The following is a 25023-nucleotide window of genomic DNA, read 5'->3' as shown; positions in this document are numbered from 1 at the left end:
AAAAAAAAAAAAAAAAGAAAAGATGGTGGGATTCAGTTACATCCCATGCCCAGTAGGAGACCTTCTTTCATAGGTATATTGGAACCGGCTGGGGAATTCATTCCTGAAAAAACTATTTTGGCAGTTATACACATTACTGTAATTATTTGAGCTCCTGTTATAAAAGTAATGAGGTATACACTTTGAAAACAAGTAGAATTAATTTTCTTGCCTTTGTTTTTGTTTTTGGAATAGCACTGTTTCAGTGTTGGGATTTGGAACTGTGCTCCAAAGTAACTTACTGGAGGACTGAAAAAAATGTGACAGGCTGAAAAGGTAATCCAGATCAATTTAGCAAAATTCTTACGTTCTTTTATTTTGAGATAAGACTATAAATTGACCAGCATATACTGATACACACTAAACAATACATGGTCCCCATTCTTAGATAATTTTTAGCTTTAGCATGAGGTAAAAATGTGTATATATTTGTGTAATAGAAGGGAATAACTCAGTTAAGTGTTATATTTCACTTTAAAAATTCTAGAAGGTTTTTGGAGGCAGAAAGGGTGAAGGTTAGTATGTATCTAAGATTAGTATGTATTAGTATGGGAAATTTTTCAGAAAGTAAAATAGAAGTATTTTCTTGATTAAATAAGATTCTACCAAATATGGTTAATATTCTCAGTTGCTTTACGTACATACATTAGTTGTCTTACCATAATACTGAGTTGCAGGCACAATGCTGGATTATAAAATTTCAAAGATAAAGACTCGGTCCTCTGGGCGTGGTGGCATGTACCTGTAATTCAGCTCTTGGGAGGCTACAAGTCTGAAAAACAGGAAGGATTACTACAAGTCCGATCTGTGTAGTGAGACCCTGGAGACCCTGTACTAAATACATTTTAAAAAAAGTTGAACTTCTCATAAGCAATTTTAAACCCTTGATTAAGTTTTCACTGCTTTTGGTTGATAGGAACAATTGAATCAGATGTTTAGTTTTTGATAGAGTGAGCTACTTTTCTTAGAGAATGATTTAATTTCATTATTTTTACTTATGGAAAAGTAATTTGTTTAGCTGAGGAATTTTATTTTTATAATGTCTTTGATTCTTTTTTTTTTTTTTGGTGGAACCAGGGATTGAACTCAGACCCTTGCACTTGCCAGCGAAGCACTTATTCTACTGAGCCATCTCCCAGCCCCTGATTCTTTTTTTTTTTTCCAGAACCAGGGATTGAACTCAGGCCCTTGCTCTTGCCAGGGAAGTGCTTATTCCACTGAGCCATCTCCCAGCCCCTGATTCTTTTTTTTTTTCCAGAACCAGGGATTGAACTCAGGCCCTTGCTCTTGCCAGGGAAGTGCTTATTCCACTGAGCCATCTCCCCGCCCCCCAACCCCCCCATTCCATTTGTAATTATCATTATTTGGTATGACCACATTGTTGTAGAAGAAAGATAATTTGTCTGTGAGGATTTTCCATTGGGGTTTGCTATAAGGATCAAATGAGAAAATACGAAAGCACCTTTATATATAAACACCTCATACTTATTAAACATAAAGTTAAATCACTGGGAATAATAGATTAGATTAATTTTTAAAAATCATTTATGTATTTATTTATTTGGTACAGGATCTCGTGCAGTTCAGGCTCATAGTGATCCTCCTGTCTCAGCCTCCCCAGCGCTGGAATTATAGGCATGTGCCACCACACCCTGTCTTGGTGGCTGGCATGGTGTACCCAGAATTCAGTGCTGATACAGCATGCAGTATGGAGGATGGAACCTGGGTCCTTGCGCTTGCCAGGCAAGGCGCTTAGACCACTGAGCTATCTTCCCAGCCCAGATGGATGTTTTATTTAGTAACACTGGGTTGGTTTATGGATTGAGTATGTACAATACTGTGTTAACTTTTGGAAACTGTAATTTATAGTATCCCATTGTCAGTAATGTGTTATTTAAGAAATAGATCATTCTTTAAACATTCTTAGGAGTGTGTATGTATGTGTGCACATGTATGAAGACTTGACTTAGATCTGATGTTTCATCTCTTATGTTAAATGTAGCTCTTTTGAAAATTGTACCTCTTTCTTCTAATACAGACTTTTCCCTCTTAAGAGAATAACATAGAAATCTGTGTGTCAACTATACAACAAATGTTGACATGTTTGCTCTACGTACTAACCACAGAGGTTTTAAAAATTTGAAGATAGAGTTTGTGGGGATTTTGTTCTGTGTGGGGGATTTTGTTGTACTTTTGTTGTTTGGTTTTTTGCATTTTATTTGAAGATAGATAGGTATATGATTAATGCCTAGGAAGTTGTATCTTCCTTTTAGTAATACAGATCTAAGGCCTATCTGTGGTAGAAGGGAACCTTTAGTCGTATTTGGGTAGGTGTCAGTAGAAGAGTACTGAGAAGGTGTTGCTTGGAAAAGGAAAAGGGATTCTCTTATTAGGGCTTTCACTCTTTCATTGTTACCAGATGTGAAATTTGACAGTGGTACTTTTAATAGGAGCTCCAGAATAAAGTTTATTATTGTTCTTTTTAAAAACAAGGAAATAACAAGAAAAGTAAGCTTTGTCATTAGCCATTGAGATGCACCTAAAGCTTGGCAGTTGGGCAGCATAGCTTAGCATCTGAATTGCAAGCTTTCTTTGGAACATTTTGAAATGTAAACTACGAAGAAGACTTTGAAGCAAAAAATAAACAAGGACCAGGAAAACTGCTACAGTGGAATGTCTAGGTAAGTAGCACGTGAAAATGTAAGTTCTTTCTATTAGCTTTTAAAGGGTTTGCTTTTCTCCCTAGCTTGTGGGGCTTTAACTTCCTTTGAGGAGGATTCCTGCTATTCAGCTTCTCACTTGTGCAGTGGTACTGTGAAGGTTCCAGGAGGTGCCTAATCCAAGCAGACATTTTCCCCTTTAAGACTTTAGAATGCTATTTGTTCGATATTTTAAAATGATAGTTTAACTTTGGACTTGCTGTTTCAGTTGCAACCCATGAACTTCATTGAGGATAATTCTGTTGGGTAGTACTCCATTGTTGGCAGTGTTAATAGGCTTATACTTCAAAGACATCCCTGCGGCTTTTCTTCCTGGCTAATTGTAGTCTACCTTTATGAGCTTAGTTTTGTTTTATTTTGCATTTCTTTGAGCTGGTTCAGATTTATTCTGATTATTCAAGAGTTTGGTTTTTTGTTTTAAGAAGATGGCAGGGCCGCTGCAGCGTGGGAGGGGGAGGAAGAAGGCAAGGTTGGAAGATGCTACTGCGGGCTGGTTAGGAGTGGTAGGCTTCAGTGGGGGGCATGGGGAGGAGCGAGGGGAGTGTGAGCATAACCTTGCAAACACTGGTGGAATGCTAGACAAAATCTGTGTAGTCAGGTGTGGTTGCTGCTGAACCTGGCAGGGTCTTTTGCCTTCACTGCGTGCCTGCTTAGTATAGATACAGGGGAGGGAGAAGGGGGTTACATCTTTTTCCTTACTAAGGAAAAAAGTCGACATTTATTGGTCACTCTCTAGTGGTAGACACTTGTCATACACGACCTTTTAATCTCCAGTAGTCCCATATGGAATTACCCCTGCATTTTCCCCTGCGTTGAGACTAGAATAATTTGTCCGGGGTCACTAACGAAGTGATGAAGCCACTTTTTTCTACAAGGTGCAAATTCTCTTAGCAGTTTTAGATACCATAATTTCTGCCTTAACCGTAACCTTTTTATGATTTCCCAAGGTCTAGAGAATGAAGTCTATGCCTTAGTCTCCAACGTTATCTTCTCTCCCAAATGGGGTCGGTTACTTGCCTAGAAAGGGAGCTGGGCTTTCTGTGTTTGCTGTACAATACGCAGTATTAGTCTTTTTTGAATCCTTGATGTGCCCTTTCCCAGCTGAGTCATTTTTTAGTTTGCTCACTGCCATAGATCTACCTTCACTTCTGTGTTTAAAAATTTTTTTTTTAAAAAATTTATATATATATACACATCTCGCTTCTTCAGATGGAATCAGATGAGGTAACTGATCATCATTACAAGGTAACTTGTAAACCAACCGTGGTGATGCACGCCTGTAAAACCAACACTTGGGAGGTTGGGCAAGAATATCGGAAGAATATTGGAAGGCAGTCTGAGCTACATAGTAAGTTCAGGGCTGCCTGAACTATGTGACAAGACCCTACCTGAAGAAAAAAAAGTGTATGTCATTGTTCGGTCATTTTATATTTATTTCAGAGTATATTGTATTAAAGTTAAAACAAGTGTTGTCTAAAGGTCTGGTGCCATAGCTTGGTGGTAGACTATGCCCTGTCCTTGGTACGCATGAAGCTGAGAGTTAATCTCCAGCACCGAAAAAGGAAATCTTTACAACGGAACCACTAATATACGCTATTTCCTGCCACTTTGTACAAGGCATTTCGTAATTTAAAGATGCTCAGTGTTTGTGGATCGGTGATGTCCAAGGCTTCAAAATGAGAAAAAGAATTAAACGTATTTCCCGCAACAGAAGTAGGGTATTATAAGGTTTGATACATTGTGTCAGCTTTAGAAGTTTTAACCAAGCGACTCAGCAGGGGGCCAGGCCCCTCTTTTGTAAACATCCTCATTCTGTGGAAGAGATGAAGAGATGGTACAGTACAATACCCACCCTGAGTGGGGGTCAGGGGAGTGGCCTGGATAAAATATAAGGGAAGGAAACAGGCTTGCTCCCCTTCTCCTTTTGCTCTTGTTGCTTTTGCTGTCTTCTGCCTCCTTGAACTGCATGCCCCTCTGCCATGCCACCCTGCCATGCCACCCTGCCTTGAAGCCAGTTGATTATGGTCTGAATCTTATGCAAACTAAGCAAAATAAATCTTTCCTTCCTTAAAAAAAAAAAAAAAAAAAGAAGGTGGCTGGAAAGAAATGTATTAAGAAATACATAGGTGATGTTTGTTTGTTTATTTATTTTGCGGAACCAGGGATTGAACTCAGGCCCTTGTGCTTGCCAGGGAAACACTTATTCCACTGAGCCATCTCCCAGGGCCCTCAGGTGATGTTTTTAAAGCCACCTTTCAATTGCAGAAAGGACAAAAAGGCAGCATGAAGTAGTGATCATCGCTGATACTTCTTTACTTTTCTCAGTTTTTGTGTGTGGTTTTCTCCCCTTCTGTTTGGGTCACTGTCTCTCTTGCCCATTTCCCTTTTGAAACTATAACTTTCCTTGTGCTCATGAGATCAGTGTTTTGGAGCCATTTTTTAGTAATAGTAGTTTTCTGACCTCTTCAGAACATTTCCATTTAATTTAACTACAATATGACTCAGGCTCAGTTTTCTCCCTCTACTGCTGAGATCAGCTTTAGGGTTAGACGTGAAGGAAGCCCAGTTTCCCCCTCCACATGCCCTCCCCCACTGTCTTCCAGACCATTTTTCCTGCATGAGGTGGTTGCTGCACAGTCCTCTTCACATATTGTGCCCGTTCTTTTTTTTTTTTTTTTTTTTGGGTCTCTGACATTGTTCTGGCCATAATGGTGGTTTTGGTGCCTCCCAGTCTGTCCAAATGTCTTGTACAGAAAAATTTCCTTGATTCTGTAATAAATGTTGGTATCTTACTTCCTTGAAGAAAAAAGAAAGTTTCTTTATGGATGTTTTTCATCTTTCTCCAAATTGATGAAAAGTTTTTTGAAAACAAACTCTACCTGTTCTACTTTTGTATTGGTTCTTGAGAGTTTTTAGATGGGTATTTAGTAAACATTTCATTAGTGGGATTGTTAAATAGAAACTCAGCTGACTTGTTAATATAGTTACGTGATTTATGTGTTCAGAGATGGTTTTATCCTTTGAAATGTTCCCTCAGTTTATGCAATTCACTTTGAAGTGACTGGCTTAGGAATTGCTTTTCTTTTGAAATTCTGCCATTAAGATAGTTGATGTTCTCTTCAAAAATCATTGCTTACTAGGAGATTTAGAAGTTTCTCAGTGTTCACAAAATTTTCAAATACGGCAAACTGGTGATTTTTACTTCCATGTTTGGCAGATAAATGTATTTGAAAGTCAACATAGACATCCTTTTAAGATGTTGGAAGAATGATCTCTTGGGTATTTGCATCAAGCTGAGAAACATCCAGTGATGAGACTGTAACTGAAATACTTGTAATCAGACGTAAACGAGGACAACTGAAAGGTGGTTGTGTAAGATCAGCCAGAAAGAATTGGAGAAGATAGGTACAAATAACCTGAATTAAGAGTCTCCAATTGAACCTGGAGGATATTTTTGTGGTATGTGTGTATGTATGAGTTTGTGTGCATGCACTAGTGTGTGGGAGATGTTTGGGATGCAAATAAAAGGAAATCAGTATTGCTAAAATGTAGATGACACTGAAATACTGCTTTTGAATATTTTCAATTACGAGTTTACATTTATGGAAGACATGCTTGCCAGTCTTACACGTCTTCATGCCACTGTCAGAAGCAGAGTCCTAAGCTATGCGCAAAACAGCGGATGATGAATAAGGCATTTTTATATGCTCTAATTAAAGACATAGCCTGGATGGAAAGTTACCTACACATTTGTATGTGTGCTGTCATTAAGAAAACGATGAAGAGTTGGTCTAAAATACCTCTACTAAAGATAACCCTTTTCAGCTCTTTGGGAAGTAAGCAAAATATCCATGACTGTGTTACAGAGAAAATAGCAACTTCATCCTTTTATCCTTTTATTTCTTACAAACTTTCATCAAGCCAAGAAATATATTCTTCCTTCATATTATTTTAAGCCCTTAAGTTTTGTTTTTCATCATTTTATCTGTTACATGTTTACATTATCTTCTGCTTTGTTTCCTCATTTCTAGGTTTACTTGGAAGCTTTTCTTTTTTTACATGTATTATGAAGAATTTCTTTTAAAATATTCCCCCAGAGTACTGAATAGTATTTTCCATAGTTCTTTTGTATATTTTAGTCAGAGTATTTGTATGAATTTCCTTTTGTGTGTGTGTTTTTAAATAAGAGACAAAAAAGATTACTTAAGTTAAGGGTAAGAAATATGTCTCTAGCAAGTAGCATGGACTTAGTGCAGATCTGCCTAGAGCTACTTGCATGTTACAATAATTAGCTTATTATATGACCTGCAGGTTGGAAAGAAGGAAAATTATAGAAATAGGAAGAATGAAGTAATTTAAACGTACTGACAAAAAAAAAAAAAAAAAACTTACTGGCTATCTGAAAATGCTTTTTGTTTTTATTTATCTCACTTTTTAGCAGTGAGGAGCTTTCATGATGCAAGATTTTTTTTTTCCTTTCTCCCAAGGAACTAATTTAGGGTGGGAAACTGTCATTTATACTGCTTAGATATTATTCTAAAATTGTGTTTCTTTGCTCTGAGCTCCCTTCCCTTTTCTGTGTGTGACTAAACCCAGGACTTACTATGAATTCATATTTTACACTTTTAAATGCAAGGCTTACATTTAATGTAAGTTTGCAGATTACCTTTGTGCTGGCTCTTCATGATCACCATTTGCTGAAGACTATAAATGTGCTGCGGAAACAAGCATAGTTTTTGAGAACTGTAAACAAAAGAAAAATCATAGATGTTGTCTTGTCTGGCCATAAACTTCTAGGGCCTAGAGAACCCTTTAGACAAAAGCATCATGAAATCTTAGAATAAGAAGATGCTGTCTTCTAAAAAGAATAGACTCCTTGTGGTAGCATGTTCTAACATTATTATCAAAAATTGTTCCTTATATATAAATACTGTTATATACTTAAGAGTGAAGATGTCTTTTTTTTTTTTTTTTTGGTATGAAGAATCAAACTCAGGATCTTGCACTTGCCCGGCAAGCATTATGCCGCTGAACTATATTCCTGGCCCCAAAGATGTCATTTAAAGTCTCGCAGATCCTCAAGCCATGTTAGAGTAAAAGGGCTATGTTAGTGTAACTTTATGGCTCCCTTCAAACATAAATGGTGGAATAATCAGTGCTTTCTATTTGGGTTGTATATTTTAAAATAAGCTTTTAAAGCTTATTTTAAGCTTATTTTTGAAGCTAGCCTAAGTTCAGATTACTGGGAAGGTAGAATTTTACGGCTCGCAAGGATCGCACTGTAGTTTTCCTGTAGTATAGAAGGCGCCTAGGAGCTTGAAGGGGAACATAGCGTCTCTCTTCATGATATATTTTAGAAGACTGAAAGATAGTACACATTTTTTATGGTTGAATTTGAAGCTTTTATTTTCTACACATTAATCCACAAGGATAATTTCCTAACAAGACTTACTGTGTAGATTGGGTTAAAGGCTCCAGAGGTCTTGCTTGTCATCCTTTGTTCCCCAAAGGTGTGTCTATATGCAGTGTTTGGCATCTGTCTAAGGTTGTCTTAGAGTATGGTTAGAAGTTTTACTGATGAAGCACTGGCTTATTCAGCTCTAGTATTATCTACTATGTGTAATAAGTGAAAAGGAGCTGAATTTTTTAGATATATTCCCTACTCTGAAGAGAAGGGGAAAGGTTTTTCTTAAAATTGTCAGTGTTTAATGTCTTTTTACACAGAAAGCTGAAAGAATAATGAATTGATGCTAAATTGTTACAACTCCTAGTCCTAGAGCCCATGTCATACCCATTCTCAGTCTAGCAGTGCTTAGTGAAAGACATACCTGGTCACGCCCATCCTGACTTACTTAAAAGTAAAACTGAGAACAAAAATTTAGTGATTAGAAATACCATATATTTTCTTCTATTGCCTTTCAACAAGAATCAGAATGTAAAGTTGGAATTTCCTGACCAGAATTTGGAAGATTCTGATGTAATGCCCTGGGCCTTGATCCCAGAAGAAGGAGCTCTCTGAATATGGGTTTATTAGTTGGTGGTGAATTCATGAGTCGCCAACTATTAGGCCTTTATGTCCACATATTAATTTATGGAGTAAGGTCCCTGAGTTCTCCTCTTTCCTTCCACAGGGCAAGCAGGAGGACTTCAAGACGACAGTTCTGGAGGGTATGGAGACGGCCAAGCATCAGGTGAGGGTGGCGTTAGATGCTTGCCCCTTAGTAACAAGAGCCGCCAAGTCAGGGGTTGATGCTTGCAAATGATTTGGCTCTAGTACCCACATCTTAGCCAGAAGCGCAGGGAAAATGTAACCCACTAACAGAGTGCGTACCAAAACAAGGGCAAGCAAAACCTGTTGAAGTCCTCAGGCCGATCTCAGCCCTCCACTCTTTGTGTTTTTGAGGAAATGGCGGGCACTTTTTTCCCCAGCAGCCTTTGCAATAAAACTGAACATGGTATAAAACTTAGAATCATGGGACCTTTAAAGACAAATAGAGCAGTGTACACAGACAGGAGAAGCTACAGACTTTAAAATTGTTTTTTAAAAGAAGAAAAGAATTGAGAATTAAGAGGTATTTTAGGACTAGTGAAACAAATTATGTAGGCAACTGACATATTTTTAGATATGGTTGTTACATGGTGTTGAGTAGGTTTTTTTCAATTACTTTTACATAGTTAATCATACTGTGGTTCAAACAGTGTTTCTCAGGCATAAATTGTCTTTTAAAAATCTGTTTAAAGTACTTTCTTTTCAAATCAAACAATGCAGATTTTTACTTGTAGGAAAAAGTAAAGAATTTATAGGGGCCACCATCTGGAAAAGTTACAAGAATTTATTCCAGGAATACAAATTAACATTTCTGGATTTCATTATTTAAGTGTTCCAGCACTCAAAGCTGATTTATAACTGCATTTGGATAGAATTGAAATGGGTTTTACTTTACTGTTGGACCTTCTCACCTTACTGTTACAGTTTGCTTATAGTAGGTCCTGGGAGTGTTTGTGTTTTACTCTGTCAAGTCAGGAGATAATTTCATGTTAAATCTATAGGTGGTAATTGAGGGGAACTGGAATGTTAGAACTACACTTTTAAAAAATGCTGTCCCAAGTACCAGAGGTTGGTGTTCAGTATATGCTTATCCTAGAAGAGTTGGAAATTCTTCTTTGGGATTATGGTCCATAGAAGTAAAGCTTCAAGAATATTTTTCATCAAATAATGTCCAAGTAAATCTTCCATGGAACTCTTATTGGTCAGAGATAACCTTTTAGAGATTTTTATCTCAAAGACAAAAAGTTTTCTTGTTGCTTTGTTTTGTTTTAATGATGATGTTTGCTCTTTTGCTAATGTAAACAATATAGTACATTGCCAAAAGTCAAAGTAGACTTTGAGTAAAACGTGCTCTGTTGGCTTACTTTTAATAGAAGATGAGTTTTAAGTGTCTCCAGGAGTAGTGGTGACTTTTTAAATTTTCTCTTCAGGTCTTCATCATTCTCAGAAGCATGGATTTGTGGGAAAATCAGAGTTAGAAACATCCTTATAAGTGATCAACATTCTTCTCAGTGAAACCAAAAGACTCCCCTAGGTGTCTTGAAGCCAAGATCTTACCTTGATGTCTCAGAACTCCATTGACGTTAACGTGTACATCCTAAACACTAGCGCTAGAAGGGAACTTGAGATTGTCTTCTCTAGCTTCCCGCCTTCAAACAGAGTGTTTATGTATTTGATGAATTAGGACCTAAAACCTGAAGAAGTTTAATGACTCGACCAGTGATAAAACCACACTTGTGGAGAAAGAATGAGAATCAGAGATCTTGCTTTTAGTGCATAGTCAATTCCTTATGCTTTTAGAATTGTTTGCAATAGGCATTCACCCTAAATAGCAGAAATCTAAGGTATAAGATCATGATTCTCCCTCGTTCTCTCTCTTCTTCCTATTCTTTATTTTTAAACTATTACCGGTTGATATGGTACATCTCTAGTGTATTAATGTTGTCTTTTTTTATGTAGATTCCTTAGGCTTGTTTTCACTATTCAGTTAGAAATCTAGTTCATACTTTGTCTACTTTATTAAAAGTAAGCAACTCATGGAGGCCTTTCATTTTGTGTGTATGTGTGTGTGTGTGTGTTTCACACCTCTGTTGCCTGTGTCTTACAGAATGAGAAAAATGATTTCACGGAATAGTAGGCCTATAATCTTACCTGTTTCCAACTCTTTTCCTCCCTCTCTAGTTGACCCAGTACTAAAGATCTTAATGGTAGTTTTAAAGTATTTGCATACTTTCAGCCCAGTGTGGCGGCATATGCCTGTAATTCTAGTACTCAGGAGACTAAGGCAGGAGGATTGCTGCGAGTTCAAGCCCAGCCTGGGCTACAACATGAGTTTAAGGCAAGCCTGAACTGCATAGTGAAACCCTGTCTCAAAAAGACCAAAAAAAAAAAAAAAAGTATTTATCTACTTTTTAATGTTTTCAAAAAAAAAATGTGAGACTTTAGAAAGGGCTACCTGCTTTATTATGAATGCATTCTCAAAGGTGATACAGAAATTTCCCATATGGAGTGGTAAGCAAGAAGAAGTTGAACAGAAGGCAAAGTGGAAATGTAGACAGCCTTGAGGTCTTTTACAATGTTAGCATCTTTGGAACATTGTGAATTTCCAGAATAGTAGATTTCATTAATCACATCGAAACACAGAAGAGCAAAATTATATCCCAAAGCCAAGTATAAAATACATATATTATACTATTCATACTTTTAAAAAATAAGGATGTTAGGTTTTTTTCTGTAAAAAGATACTTAAGAGTTAGATTATTTAGAGTGATCTCTTATTTCACTGTAAGAAATATGTTTTGATTTCAGCCTCAGAATAGTTTAGGTTCTAAATTAACATTCATTTTTCTTTGAAAAGAATTAGGCTTTTCCCTGGACTTTGAAAATAGTCTTCATTTTTAGAGTAGTAATCTTTACCTCTAAATAACAAAAGGAAAGAAATAATTACTGATAGTTTTTAAGGGCCCATTTTTCATTTAAAAAAATTAGAGTTTAGGAATTAGTTTTTAAAGATGCTTTGTGGGAGATGGAAAAGAATATTATTACAACTATATGTTATTATGATAACTTAACTTTTCTAATTGTATTTCTTTCAACTCTTGACATTTGATCTAGAAAAATACTTTGAAATTGCTGTTTTATTCATATAAATAGCATCCTTATTACGTAGTCTCCAAATTCCTAAAATTAGAAAACTATATTATAGTGATTTTTGGTAAAAACACTTGCAATGAGGAACGAAATGTAATGTGAAACTTAGCAAAGGTATTTTTCTATGTGATTTTTCCAGTGGTCATTAAAAAATAGTATTTTAGAATAGAATTGGTGTTCAGTGACCACTTATTAAACATACAGAAGATAATATAGTCAAGAAAGAAAATTCCTGTTTTGGTCAGTGAGAAGTAGGTTTAATAGAGATAATTGATGTTCACATTAATAGTATGCATTGACATGTTTTAAATAACCTAGAGATACTTGGTTCAAGTACTTAGGATTAATGTGTAGATAGTAATGTTCCTTATAATGTGAAATAACTTTGGTCTTGGGTTTTGATCTTTGTTTATTTTGATTCAGGGATTCATTACTGGGGACGTCAAAGTACAAATTTTTAGAAAGTTCTACATTTACCAAAATAATCTTTATTTGTGATAGTCAACATTTCTTTGTTTCTTGCCTTAATTTCATACTTTACCTGTAGTAGTACAGCTCTCACTGATTATTTTTTTCCCTGAGAAATAATTGTGATAACAGTACTTTCTGTAGTTGTTCCTGATAATCTTTACATTTAGATTGGGATTAATTATATGTAAGAATTACTGACTTTATTTAGCACTATGAAGCATAGTACTTATGCCCTTACTTTCTACAGTGGATAGCTAGCCATTTTTCTCCTTCCAGGAGCTGTTTCTTACTGTGTGGCCCATGTTAGTGTTATGCATTTTTGCTGACTTCTTCTTAATCATTATTTTTTTTTCTAGGTAGTGTTTGTCATTTGAGTATCGTGTGAAAACAGATTCCTCAATAGTTTAGCTACAATTTTCTAAGCTGAATCTTTACCTATCTTGTTCATTTTATTTTCTTTATTTTACTAATACTTTTTTGTTAATTTTACTTCCATTATCAGTGTTTTTAACTTGTTTTATGAGTTTTAAAAATTCTTAAGTATAAGGACTGGCCAGATAACTTAGCGCATTAAAGAGCCTGCTTAGGCAGACACAGGGACGGGGGTTTGGTCCCCAGTGTGCAGTGCCGGCCCTGCCTCAGGGGTGTGCTGAAACAGAGATTGAGACTGGGAGTGGTGGCCCGTGCCTATAATCCCAGCTCTTGGGAGACTGAAAACAGGAGGATCACTAGGAGTCCCATCTGTGTAGTGAGACCCTGTACTAAATACATTATAAAAATACTTAAATATGTACATCTGGTACTTATTTTGTTGTTTACCATATATTGTCCTCAATGTTACTGAATTTTAAAACTTATTAATAAAATTTGTTGACTTGTGGTGGGGGGAGGATGGATGCTGGTGATTGAATCCAGAGTCTTAAACATGGCTAAACATGTACTCTGCTGTTGAGCTACACCTCAGCCCTGTGTCTTCATATTTTTGTAAGCTATGGTAAAGTATATCTTTATAAGGTAATTTTAGGAATATGATAAAATATGCACATGTATTTCTTAAAATACCTTATAAAGATGTACTTATCAACTAAAAATATCTAGCAACCAATTTAAAAAGCTTCCTAGCTCAATGTGGAGATATAATCATTTAATCCCAGCATTTGGGAGGCTGAGGCAGGAGGGATCACCATGAGTTTAAGGCCAGCCTAAAGTACATATTAGCAAGATACTGTCTTAAAAAAAGAACTTTAAAATAACATTTTTCTTGTATACAGTATATATGTAGCTTATGGTCAAGCATTTCTAATGTTTCTGCCAGAAAAAGTAAATTTCCTCATTCTTCTGACTTACTGTTGTAGTCTGCTTAATTTCTCTCCCTGCTTTCTAGTATTGAATAATGAGAACTGGAGGATGTTGCTATTGACTAGATATATAATTTCTGCTGTTAATTTAGAGCCATCTTACTGTTCTATGCTGTAACCCTAAAAGAGTGCATGGGGTTGCATTTTTTGCCCCCTAACCTGTTGCTTTCCTGCTCTAGTGTATATTAGTGGACTTTTCTTTAATCTGATTTACTTTGGGGGCAGTAGTGGTGATACTGGGTGTTGAACCCAAGACCTTTTCACAGGGCTGCCTTCCCAGCCCTTTTTAATTGTGTGTTTTGAAACAGGCTCTTGATGAGTCACTAAATTACTTGAACTGTAGCTGAAGTATGGTGGTGCATGCCTTAATCCCAGTACTCAGAAGGCTTAGCAGGAGGATTGCCTGAATTTGAGACCAGTCTGGGCTGCATACATTTTGAGACCCTGTAACAGAAAAAGAAATTGCTCAGGCTGAGCTAGAACTTGTGTCCTCCTGCCCCAGCCCCCCAAGTAGCTGGGATTATTAGAGGCATGCACTACCATGCCTGGCTAATCTAGTATACTTTAAAAATGTGTTGTGTGCTGTGATGCTAGGCATGGTGGTACACACAGGAGGATGAGGAAGAGAATTGCCGCAAATTTGAGGTCATTCTGGGCTACCTGGTGAGTTCAGTGACAGCCTGAACTATGCAGATGCAGTGAGAGCCTGTCTCAAAGAAAAGAAAAAATGTGTGTGCTGTGAATGATGTTAAATTTAATTAGACCAAAAAAAAAAAAAAAAAAAAGTCCACTTCGTGTACAGCAATTAACCACTAAGAAGAATATATGCAGTGTATTATTTGTTGAAACTGTACTTCCGATTGGATTTGAAACTGTCTCATTGCTATCTGTTTGTCAATAAAACTTTGAAAAAAAATTTAATTAGACCATCAAATATAAAGTTACTTTATAGATGAAAATATAAATGCTTTCAAAAGTATATTTTTAATGTATTAATAAACTGTAAACTTTAATTCTTTTCCTTGTTTTTTGAAACAGGATCTCACCTTGTAGAGTAGTCTTGGACTCACTGTGTAGCCCAGAATGGCCTGGGATATGCAGCAGCCCTCTTCCCTCACCTCCCAAATGTTGGGATTATAAGTGTGTGCCCCAGTGCCTGGCCAGATTTTGGAATGTTCAGCTCAAGAGTGGTTGATTTATAAGAGTTTTTCGAAGGTCGTTTGTTTTATAATGGAGGTATGATCCGTCTGTGAACAAGTCTGAGCTTTAAAGAATTCTTATCGGGGCCGGGGAGATAGCTCAGTGGAATAAGCACTTGCCTGGCAAGATCAAGGACCTGAGTTCAATCCCCGGTTCTGAAAAAAAAAGAATTCTTATCGCAGAAAAAAAAGTTTTGAGATTTTATCATTGCTAGTGTTACATTCATTTTCGCTTTTCCTAGCCATCCTTTGCTCTCTTGCCAGGTGTGGAGGGTGCCGCTTTCCAGAGCAGACTTCCTCACGACCGGATGACCTCTCAGGAAGCAGCCTGTTTCCCAGATATCATCAGCGGACCGCAGCAGACCCAGAAGGTTTTTTTGTTTATCAGAAACCGCACAGTAAGTATCCATGCTGGCCATGTTCACCTGCATTATGGAAAATGTATGACTTTTGTAGAGAAAATGGAAAAAAATAAAAAGGAAATTTTAAGTTACCTATTTATTCCAGAGGTAACCATTATTTTCTTTGTGTGTGATTTTTTTTTTTTTTTTCCCCCAGTTCTGGGGATTGAATTCAGGACTGTGTGCTTGCCAGGCAAGCACTTATTCTAATGAGCTGTCTCCCTGCACCCGTTGTTTTCTTTGAGTACTTTTAGAACTATATATGAAATTTTCGTTTTTACAAGTTAAGAGCCTATTTGGATGTATCTTTGGGATCCTTTTCATTTATAATCTCATAAATGCCCATTAAGAGTCTTCTTTTGAATGGGTAAGAAAATTCTTTTAGTTTTTACTTTTTATAGTGCTAGGGGTTAAACCTAGGCTCTTGTACATGCTGGGCAATTGCTCTACCACTGAGCTGTATCCCCAACCCAATAAAGAAAATATTTTTAAGCAATGATTCCTTCTCCCCAAGGATTAGAAAAAGCCTTACCCTGTTCTTCTCACCTAATTCGGCTTTCTCCTTTGTCTGAATGATTAATGTCTGCACAGTACTTTGCCTGATAGTGAGATCATAATTTAACTGCTAGACACTGACTTAATTTTAATTTTTTTTTAAAGAAAAAAAATCATTTATTTATTTACTTATTTATTTGGTGCCAGGGTCTTGCTATGCAGTTCACACTCGTAGTGATCCTCCTGTCTCAGCCTCCCCAGCGCTGGGATAACAGACGTGCGCCACCATGCTCGGTTTCAGTGGCTGGTATGCCATGCAGTACCAGAATCGAACTGCTAGACATTTAAATTCCTGATTTTATTTTATTATAATTAAGCTCCAAATAACCTTATACTTTTTTTTTTTTTTTTACTTTACTGGTGCTGTTACTTCTTATGGTGGAGATTTACGAGGAAATTACCTTGTCAAAGGATATGAATGCTTTTTAAATTTTGATGCCTATTGCCTGGTTGCCTTTTAGAAAGACTGAATCAGTCAACACTGGTGCCATGGTGCTGCTTCTGATTTTGCTAATAAAACAATAATTTGTGCTGCTATAGTAGGCCACCATCTCATTGTTTTTCTGTTTCTTAGATTACTGAGATTAACTGCTTTTTAAATATTTTTTATTTAGTTTTATGTAATTTTTTCTGTGTTTTTGTTAACCCAGAATTCTGAAGCCATAGAGTTGGGGCAAGATGCTTTTAGCCACCAGTGTCTGTAATTTTGCAAAACTCCTGTTAAATCTGGAGTGTGGAATATCATAGAACTAGAGTGATTGGTAAATTGTCCTAAACTTTGCAATACAGAAAAGACAGATTTTTTAATTTTTTTTTTTTTCATTTATGTATTTGGTACAGGGTCTTACTATGCAGCTCGGGCTTGTAGTGATCCTCCTGTTTTCAGCCTCCCCAGCACTGGAATTACCGGCATGTGCCATCACACCTAGACTCGCTCACTGGCTCAGTGCATCCCAGGGGCAGAGCCAGTATGGCATTTGAGAGTGGGGATCGAACCCTGTTCCTTGCGCTTGCCAAAGCAGGTGCTTAGTCCACTGAGCTATCTCACCAGCCCTTGATTTTTGAAAAATTTTTGAAAAAATTTTAGTGTGTATTACTGTAGCTGATTTGTCTTATATATCAATGTAATACATCAACTTGTCATCTAAGTGAGGGTTTTTTAGACAAGACTGTCAGGTTTTTATCTGAAAGCAGCTTTCTCTTGATTTGAATTTGAGGCATAGATTTACACCAATTCCTATTTTCTCTGATTTATTTCTTTTGACCAAAAGTCAAGATTTGGGGAATGGTTGGCTCAGTTTAGAGTAGTGGTCCCTGGCTGTGAAGCAAAATAGAATTCTGCAAGAATTGTGTCTGTTCTCTAACCCTTTTTGTTGTTGTTGGCTTGTTTTTGTGACAGGGTCTCACTATGTAGTTCAGGCTGGCCTCTCTAATCTTAAACTATGAATTTTGCCTCCCAGTTTTAAAACTATAGCATTAGATTTTTGAACTGAAAAACTAATCAGAGCTCTGGATGGAAGGAGGAAGGTTGGTGTGAGGGTGAGGAGCCTAGACAGTGTGATGAAAAATTACATTGAATGTTAAAATTTATTATAAATAAATTTTAAATGTTAAATTATTTATTATAAATAATTTAAATGTTAAATTTTATTATAAATAAAACATGCCCCCTCACTTCACACACAGATCCCATCATCCTTGTCACTTTCTGAAGCAGTTCTGGAGTCCTCTTCTGCAAGTGTCTAGTTGCTGCTTTAGTGTCTTTAGTTTAGGGTATCAAGCTGCCTTGATATCCTGAATTGATTAAAAATGTTTGCCTTTCATGGTTGGTTTGACTTTGGAAAAGAGCTGAAAGTCACATAGTATCAGATCTGATGAACAAGGTGGATGAGGAGACACTATTTTTTCTGTGAACCTGCCTATCTGCTGGATGGTACTTGTCAGCAACATTCTCTTTTTTAATCACACCTTGTCAGGACACTCATGAAAGAGAACACTCGAAATGATAAGAATGGTGGGATTAGTATGTTTGAAGTCAGAAAGGGAGTGTTGACATTTATGGCAGTATTTCTTTTAGTGTAATACATTCTTAAAAATTTAAACATTCAGTGTATAATTTAATCACATCGACTGTGAGGAATTTGTTTTCCCTTGACAGTAGCCTCAGAGAAACATAGAACATACATATCGATTTGATCATATTATCCCGTTGTAACTTGGTTTAGTTACATGTGACTAAATTAACTCCTTTGTTGAAACCTTGTCACTGGAAGTCTATTGATATTTAGGTAAGACTAAAATATGGTAGTTGTCTAGGTATATATCTGTGTATAAAACAGGAATATATATATATATATATATATATATATACTTTAAAAAGACTTCCTATTAGAACCTGTTGGCTGTACCATAGCATTTTTGATTCCTTATCTTGCTTTTTCAACAGTTTGGTCCGGGGCCTTTGTACTGAGGTATATACCAAGCAGCTTTTCTTCTCATTTCTATTTTGAGGTAGTGTTTTGCTAAATCACTGAGTCAACCCAGCCTCAGCTCAAACTTTCAGTCCTCCCATCTCAGCCCGCCAGAGTGCTAGGATTGTAAGTGTGCAGCACCACACCCAGCTTTGACTGCTCCTGTCTTGTGCATACCATTCTCTTGTCTTCAGTCACACACTTTTCTGGGTTTTTTTGCTTTTTTTTTTCCTGCCTCCCTGATTGTCCTCTTTTTTAATTGCTGTATGTGCACCTTTAACAGTTGGCCTTTATGTGAACTGAAAGAGCACTACTGCATATTTGGCTTTAGTTCTCGCTTATAAGCAAAGGACCTCAGTGTTACCTCCTCTAAGCTGCCTATTTAACATCTCCTTTTAGTTGTCTTAGTAGTAGACTTTCCTTATTTTTTCTTGGCAGTGACCCCATTCAGTGATGGTACAATACCGCCCATTCAGTTGTACAAGCAAAAAAGTGAGATGTTACCTTTGATACCTTTCTCACCTCTGGGTATCTAACTGATCATTAGGGTGAGTGGACTTTATCTATCATCTGTGGAGCCATGTAACTCAGTAATATAGCTAGGTGATCTTGGCATCTTACAAGGTATTTTCCTTTTAGGCCGAACATCTCTAGCTTCTTCACTCACCTGGTGCGGTTTTGTGTTTCATCGGTTTTTGTGGGGGATTTTTTGGTGAGGAATATAATCCTCACTGAGTAAAACTCATAATTTTGAAGTTTTAGCATTGAAAAGATGGTTTTACAGATGATTAAATGCTGTGTCTGTTTGTAATACAATTTGTTATTTAAATATAGTTACAGTTGTGGTTGGATAATCCAAAGATTCAGCTGACATTTGAGGCTACTCTTCAACAATTAGAAGCACCTTATAACAGTAAGTACTATGTTTGGTAGGACTAATTTTGGACCAGATTGCAAAACTTGATACTTTTTCCAAAAACTTCATGATTTTAATTGATTTTTTAATTTGTATGTATAATTCTACCCTGTGCAGTGCAAAAAGTAGTCTATTGTTTGGATTTTAAATTTGTATTGAAAGATGAGTTCAGGAGATTTCCAAATAGTTTCCCTAGACTTGGTGTTTAGCTATAATTTGGGTTTTACTTTCACACTTGATTGTGTAGTTTATCTGGCTTTATTTCCTACATGGCCACCAAAAAAAGTCTTACAAAGTTTTGGCCAACGTGAGTGAACATTATAGCTACTTTACAGAGTTTGTCCTCCATATCATCTATTCTGGAATGTCTTTCTTAAAATTTTAAAATGTGGTACCATTTTGGACTACCTCCCACACCATTAAGAATCACTTTTTTGATGGAGTCCTACAAGCTAAAGCTTATGGGAAGGTGTACTCAGTGACTTTATAATGAAGAAATAAAAGAATTTTCTGTTTAAGCTGTTACAAATAACAAACATTTTAAAATTTGTTTATTTTATAGGTGATACTGTCCTTGTCCATCGAGTTCACAGTTACTTAGAGCGTCATGGTCTTATCAACTTTGGCATCTATAAGAGGATAAAACCCTTACCAAGTAAGGTTCTACCTGACTAATAGTTTTTAAGTAATGATTCCAGGACTATATTTTATGTCCATGGTACTGTTAGCATTTTATTTTGATTTATAAATTTAGTCAAAATATTCTCAAGTTTACCGTGTAAGTCAAATTGAGAATACAATCTATAAATAAATACACATTTCCCCTAATTTCTACCTTGATAAGCACTCAGAAAAAGATATTTCCAAGTTTTAGAAAATCAGAGCATAAAAGCATTAAGAACAGCCACTTATAAGGGGCCAGGGAGATGACTCAATAGAATAAGTACTTCCCTGGCAAGCGCAAGGGCCTGAGTTCAATCCCAGGTTCTGCAAAAAAAAAGCCAGTTATTCCAGCAGAAAGTTGAAGGATTTCCTCTCATTGATGCTTTCTTTTTTTTTTTAAATACTATTTGCCTCTTTCATAATGTTTACGTAATATCTGCCAGGGAACAAGGAGTCAGGGATATTTTGAGAATTAATGTATTCTTAATGCATTAATAATTTTTCAAAAGAGGAATGCTAATTTAAGACTACAGAGAAGTGCATCTTAAAGGAAATGGCTCACACCCAGAATATGTTCTAGTACAGTTCTTATTTAAAGAAGCAAATCATTTAGGACATAATAAGGATCTCACATACTGAAACATGATAGAAAATAAGGGGCTGAGGAAATAGCTCAGCAGCATAAGCTCCTGCCGGGAAAACTTCAAGGAAATGAATTTGATTTATAAATCTGTTCAACAATTGGCTGGAAGTGTAACTCAGTGGTAGTTTACTTGCCTATATGCGTATAACCCTGAGTTCCAGGGCAACACCATAAAAAAATTTAGAAAAATAGATGTTCAACTTAGCAGTAAACTCTGTTTCAAATATTTATTAATGAGATTTTTAGGTTGCTTCTTCATCTTTTTTTTTTTTTTTTTTCTTTTTTGTGGTAATAGGGATTGAACTTAGGACAGGTGCTTATTCTACTGAACTATCTCCCCGGCCTGTAGGTTGCTTCCATATTTTGGAAATAACTGAATTTTTAATTTTTAAGACATCATGATATGGTAATATTTTGACGGGGATAGAGGGAATCTAAACAGAAATTCTAACAACAAAATATTCTGATTTTTGTTCATTTTTTGCTGTTAGCTAAAAAGACAGGAAAGGTAATTATTATAGGCTCTGGAGTCTCAGGCTTGGCAGCAGCCCGGCAACTACAAAGTTTTGGAATGGATGTCACACTTCTAGAAGCCAGGGTAAGAATTTTACTTCTTACAGATTAAGGAATTGACTTAGCCAAACTGATTTGTGTATGTCTCATAATATTTTTGGCTTTTTTTTTTTTTTTTTTTTTTTTTCCGGAACTGGGGATTGAACTCAGGCCCTTGCACTTGCCAGGGAAGTGCTTATTCCACTGAGCCATCTCTCCGGCCTCATAATATTTTTGATAGTGTTAATTTATATTGGATGAAGTTTTTTTTGTTGTTGTTTTTGTGGTGCCAGGGATTGAAGCCAGCGTCCCAGGCTGCTAAGTGATTAGCTGAGCTACAGCCCCAGCATTGTAGCTCAATGATGAAGCATTTCTGACAGTAAAGCTTTGAAAAGTGCTCATTGAGCATTTGGAGTTTGTAAGGAATCCAAGCATCCTGGATATTTTCAGGACATTATTTCTTGAGGTTAGTGCTCAAATTTGGGGCTCTCTCGGGTTTACTTACTCTTTGTCAGAGGCAATTACATATAGTGGTGAAATGTATTCACTGTTTGAGAGTTGAAAAAAGAATTCTCACTGGATAGGAACCATCTTTAGGCCCAAACGCAGCCAAGATACTGGTTTCCTTAATTGTTAGTGTTGGGGGCCTGCCCCTTAGCTCAGTTCGTTAAGTGGCTGCTTCAACAAAGCAGTCAGGTTCAGGTTGCTGTGGTTCGATCCCCACAACTCCAGCCAGCCAGACCTGCCCTGCAGGCATGCAGAGCCAAAAAAAAAAAATCCTTAATTGTTAGTCTTAGAGAGAAAAATGAAAATCAGAGGAGAAAGAAGTGAATATATCATGATGGACTCACCGTACTGTGGGTCAGAGAGCATCATATTGACAACTGGCCACACAGCTCAACGGACTAAAGTGCCTGCTTAGACAGGCGCCAGGGACCAGGTTCTATCCCTGGCGTGGTGTACTGTGCACCCGGGGCCTCATGCATGCTAAGCAAGCACTTTTACCACAGAGCTACATGCCTAGCTCTTTATTTTTCAGTTTTAAGACAAGCTTTGGCTCAGTTTGTTCCCTAAGACCATCCTGGAACTTGTGATTGTCCTGCTTTTAGTCTTCTGAATACCAGGCACCACTGTGCTGGGCTACACAGTGCAGTTGCTTGCTATCCTAAAGCCCCTAAACCAAAATTTTCTAAACACCCGGTGTGCAGTTATTGTGGTTACAACAGAATTGATGATTTTGGCCATTTAATTCCTAATAGGATCGGGTGGGTGGACGAGTTGCTACCTTTCGCAAAGGAAACTATGTAGCAGATCTTGGAGCCATGGTAGTGACTGGTCTTGGTAAGTAATTCTTTAGTTTTACAATACATGGTGTCTGAAACTCACAAAATTGTGTAAACTTACACTTTTAAGTCATAGGTACAATTTTAAAATATACTGGTTTAGGGTAACATGGTTTGGGGATTTTTGTTTGATTTTTGTTGTTACTGTTTTTCCCATTAACACAATACCACAGAGGTGGTAAGTTGTAAAGAAAAAATTGTTTTGGCTCATAGTTCTAGTCTAAGGTCAAGGAAATCTTCTTGATAGAGTCCTAAGGTGGCACACATCACCACATGGCAGAGACTGGAAGTGCCCATGTCTATATTTTGGTCCCTTTCCATCTTAAAGAACCACCCAAGTAAAATCCTGAGACCCAACCTAAGGGCCTTATCTGATAACCTCCCAAAAAATTTACACACCATGACAGGATTAAGTTCCTGCTTCCCTCTTATCTCCAAATGGAGATTAAACTCCAGTATAAGTTTTAGGGAGAAAAACCACATTCAAACTATGGCAGGTACTTTTTTTCTATTAGTGAGAAATGAATTGCCAGGTGTTCTTCCTGAAGGGGTACATCAGTATTTGCAAAGTATATGGTGTACGAATCGTTTGACCTGGGATTATTTTTTCTATTTCTAAGAAATCATCCTAAATAAACAAGCAGGTAGACCTTGTTATATTGGGAGCATTTTTTATGGGCATTGTTTATAATGGCAGAACAATCAAAACCATAATTTAGAAGACTAAATTATTACACAGTAAGAAGTATATAGCTGCTAAAACTTAGGTAGCTCCTAGTAATTTTTAAATGTCCACAATAGTCTACGGCCATACCACCCTGAACTCGCCTGATCTCATCTAAATGTCCAGTAAGAAAAATTATAGAACAACATGTGTTGTTATTCTTTGTGTGCAGTGTATAATTTTAATGCACCTAAAATCTAGAATCCTGTCATAAAATGTTAATTCATGAAATTACAGCTAATTTTTTTGCTTTATGTTTATCTTACACATTTTTACTTCAAGCATTTTTAGGATATAATTTATATATTGTGAGACTTTGAGCTTTTTAAATGTTGAGTAAAATTATTTTTATTTTAAAGTTTTCTTTCTTTGTCATCACTCTGCTGAATTTAATTGTTTTGAGTTTTTCTCTAGGAGGGAACCCCATGGCTGTGGTCAGCAAACAAGTAAATATGGAACTGGCCAAGATCAAGCAAAAATGCCCACTTTATGAAGCCAATGGACAAGCTGTAAGTTGAGGACAAACAGAATTTTTATAAGTTTCATTGTTTCAGATGGAAATAATCTGGGGGTAATTTGTAATTGAATATGCACACAAATATTATAAACTGAGAAATGCAATATTTTTGTTAGTTTTTTACCTTTGAGCTCTATGGGAAAGGATTATTGTGTATGTGTATATTTATATGTCTGTCTAGGCATTTATACGGTAGACATTTGATGAAGGCTAGCTAGATAAGTTCTCTTTGTATTTGGCTATAGCCACTTCTGAGACACCTGTGCAATTGAAACCTGAGTCTTCATTTCTTTGTATTGTGCTCCCATCATGTGCTTTAGCTCTGTGTGCTCTTTATGACTTCAGTTTTGTGTTCATAAACTCAAGCTTCTGATGGTCTGATAGCCAAGTGGGGTTGGGATACTTATCCAGATGCACAGATTAGTTCCAGTATTTGTAGTTCCTATAAAGGTATAGGACCTTCCTATCCTTGAAGTGACAGTAGCATAAAAGTAGTCATTGGTCTATAGGAATGAGAATAGTTTTTAACAATTGTAAGATGGGTTTAGATTGTGAAAGTAGTCCTGTAGTTTTTGGAGTGAGTGAAACTCAAGTTTGTGTTCAGCAGAAAAGTTCCCGTTAGGTGAGAGTCCACACCTCTCAGGATATAAGCACATTATTATATTTATAGTTTAAGAAAGGAAAGATTTGCTCTGTATATGGTGGCTTTACTACCTTTTCTAAATGTGATAAATCCACTCTTGAATTTTGTGTGAAGGCCTTAAGGCATATCCTTACATATTCCTGGCCTATTTTGGGGATGATGGTATTTGTATTGAGAAGGGACAGGTTTTGAAAGGTGCACCTTTGTTCCATTCCCACTGTCCTGGTCTACATTTCCTGTATGAGCTTTTAGGAAACTTCTAATAGAATAAAGAATAGATTGAGAAAGGATGAATTAGAGGTTAATTCAGCCATTCAGTAAATATCTTAAAGCAACCTATAAGAAATACATAGATAAGTAAGTAGTAGTGATCCTGCTATAGGCTAGTGATACTCATACACAATTTTCTGTTTTAAATCCAAGGCCTTCACATTAAGCTATATCCACGCCCCCTCCCCCCTTTCACCTCCTCCTCCTCCTCTTCCTCTTCCCTCTCCCTCTCCTTTTCCCTCCCTCTTTGGTACTCCAGGCTAGCTCCACACACTCTGTGTAGTCTAGGCTCACCTCAAAGTCAGGCCAATCCTGCTCAGCTTCCCCAGTGCTGGGACC

At 36.7% G+C, this 25023-nt stretch overlaps 1 protein-coding gene across 2 annotated transcripts in view; it reads left to right on the top strand.

The window, feature by feature from the left end:
• The window catches only part of Kdm1a (lysine demethylase 1A), a 67650-nt gene that overhangs the window by 21318 nt on the left and 21309 nt on the right, over window positions 1-25023 (top strand). Inside the window, exons 3-9 of one of the 2 annotated variants that reach the window (XM_004637616.3) lie at window positions 8891-8950; window positions 15251-15384; window positions 19248-19326; window positions 19892-19984; window positions 21127-21233; window positions 22447-22528; window positions 23669-23763. In XM_004637616.3, coding sequence (XP_004637673.1) covers window positions 8891-8950; window positions 15251-15384; window positions 19248-19326; window positions 19892-19984; window positions 21127-21233; window positions 22447-22528; window positions 23669-23763 — 650 coding nt within the window. The remainder of the gene's footprint in view (window positions 1-8890; window positions 8951-15250; window positions 15385-19247; window positions 19327-19891; window positions 19985-21126; window positions 21234-22446; window positions 22529-23668; window positions 23764-25023) is intronic. The other variant, XM_004637617.2, reaches the window with a different exon arrangement.

This window comes from Octodon degus, unplaced genomic scaffold, assembly GCF_000260255.1.
Source record: "Octodon degus isolate 3935 unplaced genomic scaffold, OctDeg1.0 scaffold00092, whole genome shotgun sequence".
In the NCBI taxonomy this organism is placed as follows: Eukaryota; Metazoa; Chordata; class Mammalia; order Rodentia; family Octodontidae; genus Octodon; species Octodon degus.
The sequence above is the reverse complement of the archived record's forward strand: the minus strand, read 5'-3'. Positions and strand labels throughout refer to the sequence as shown.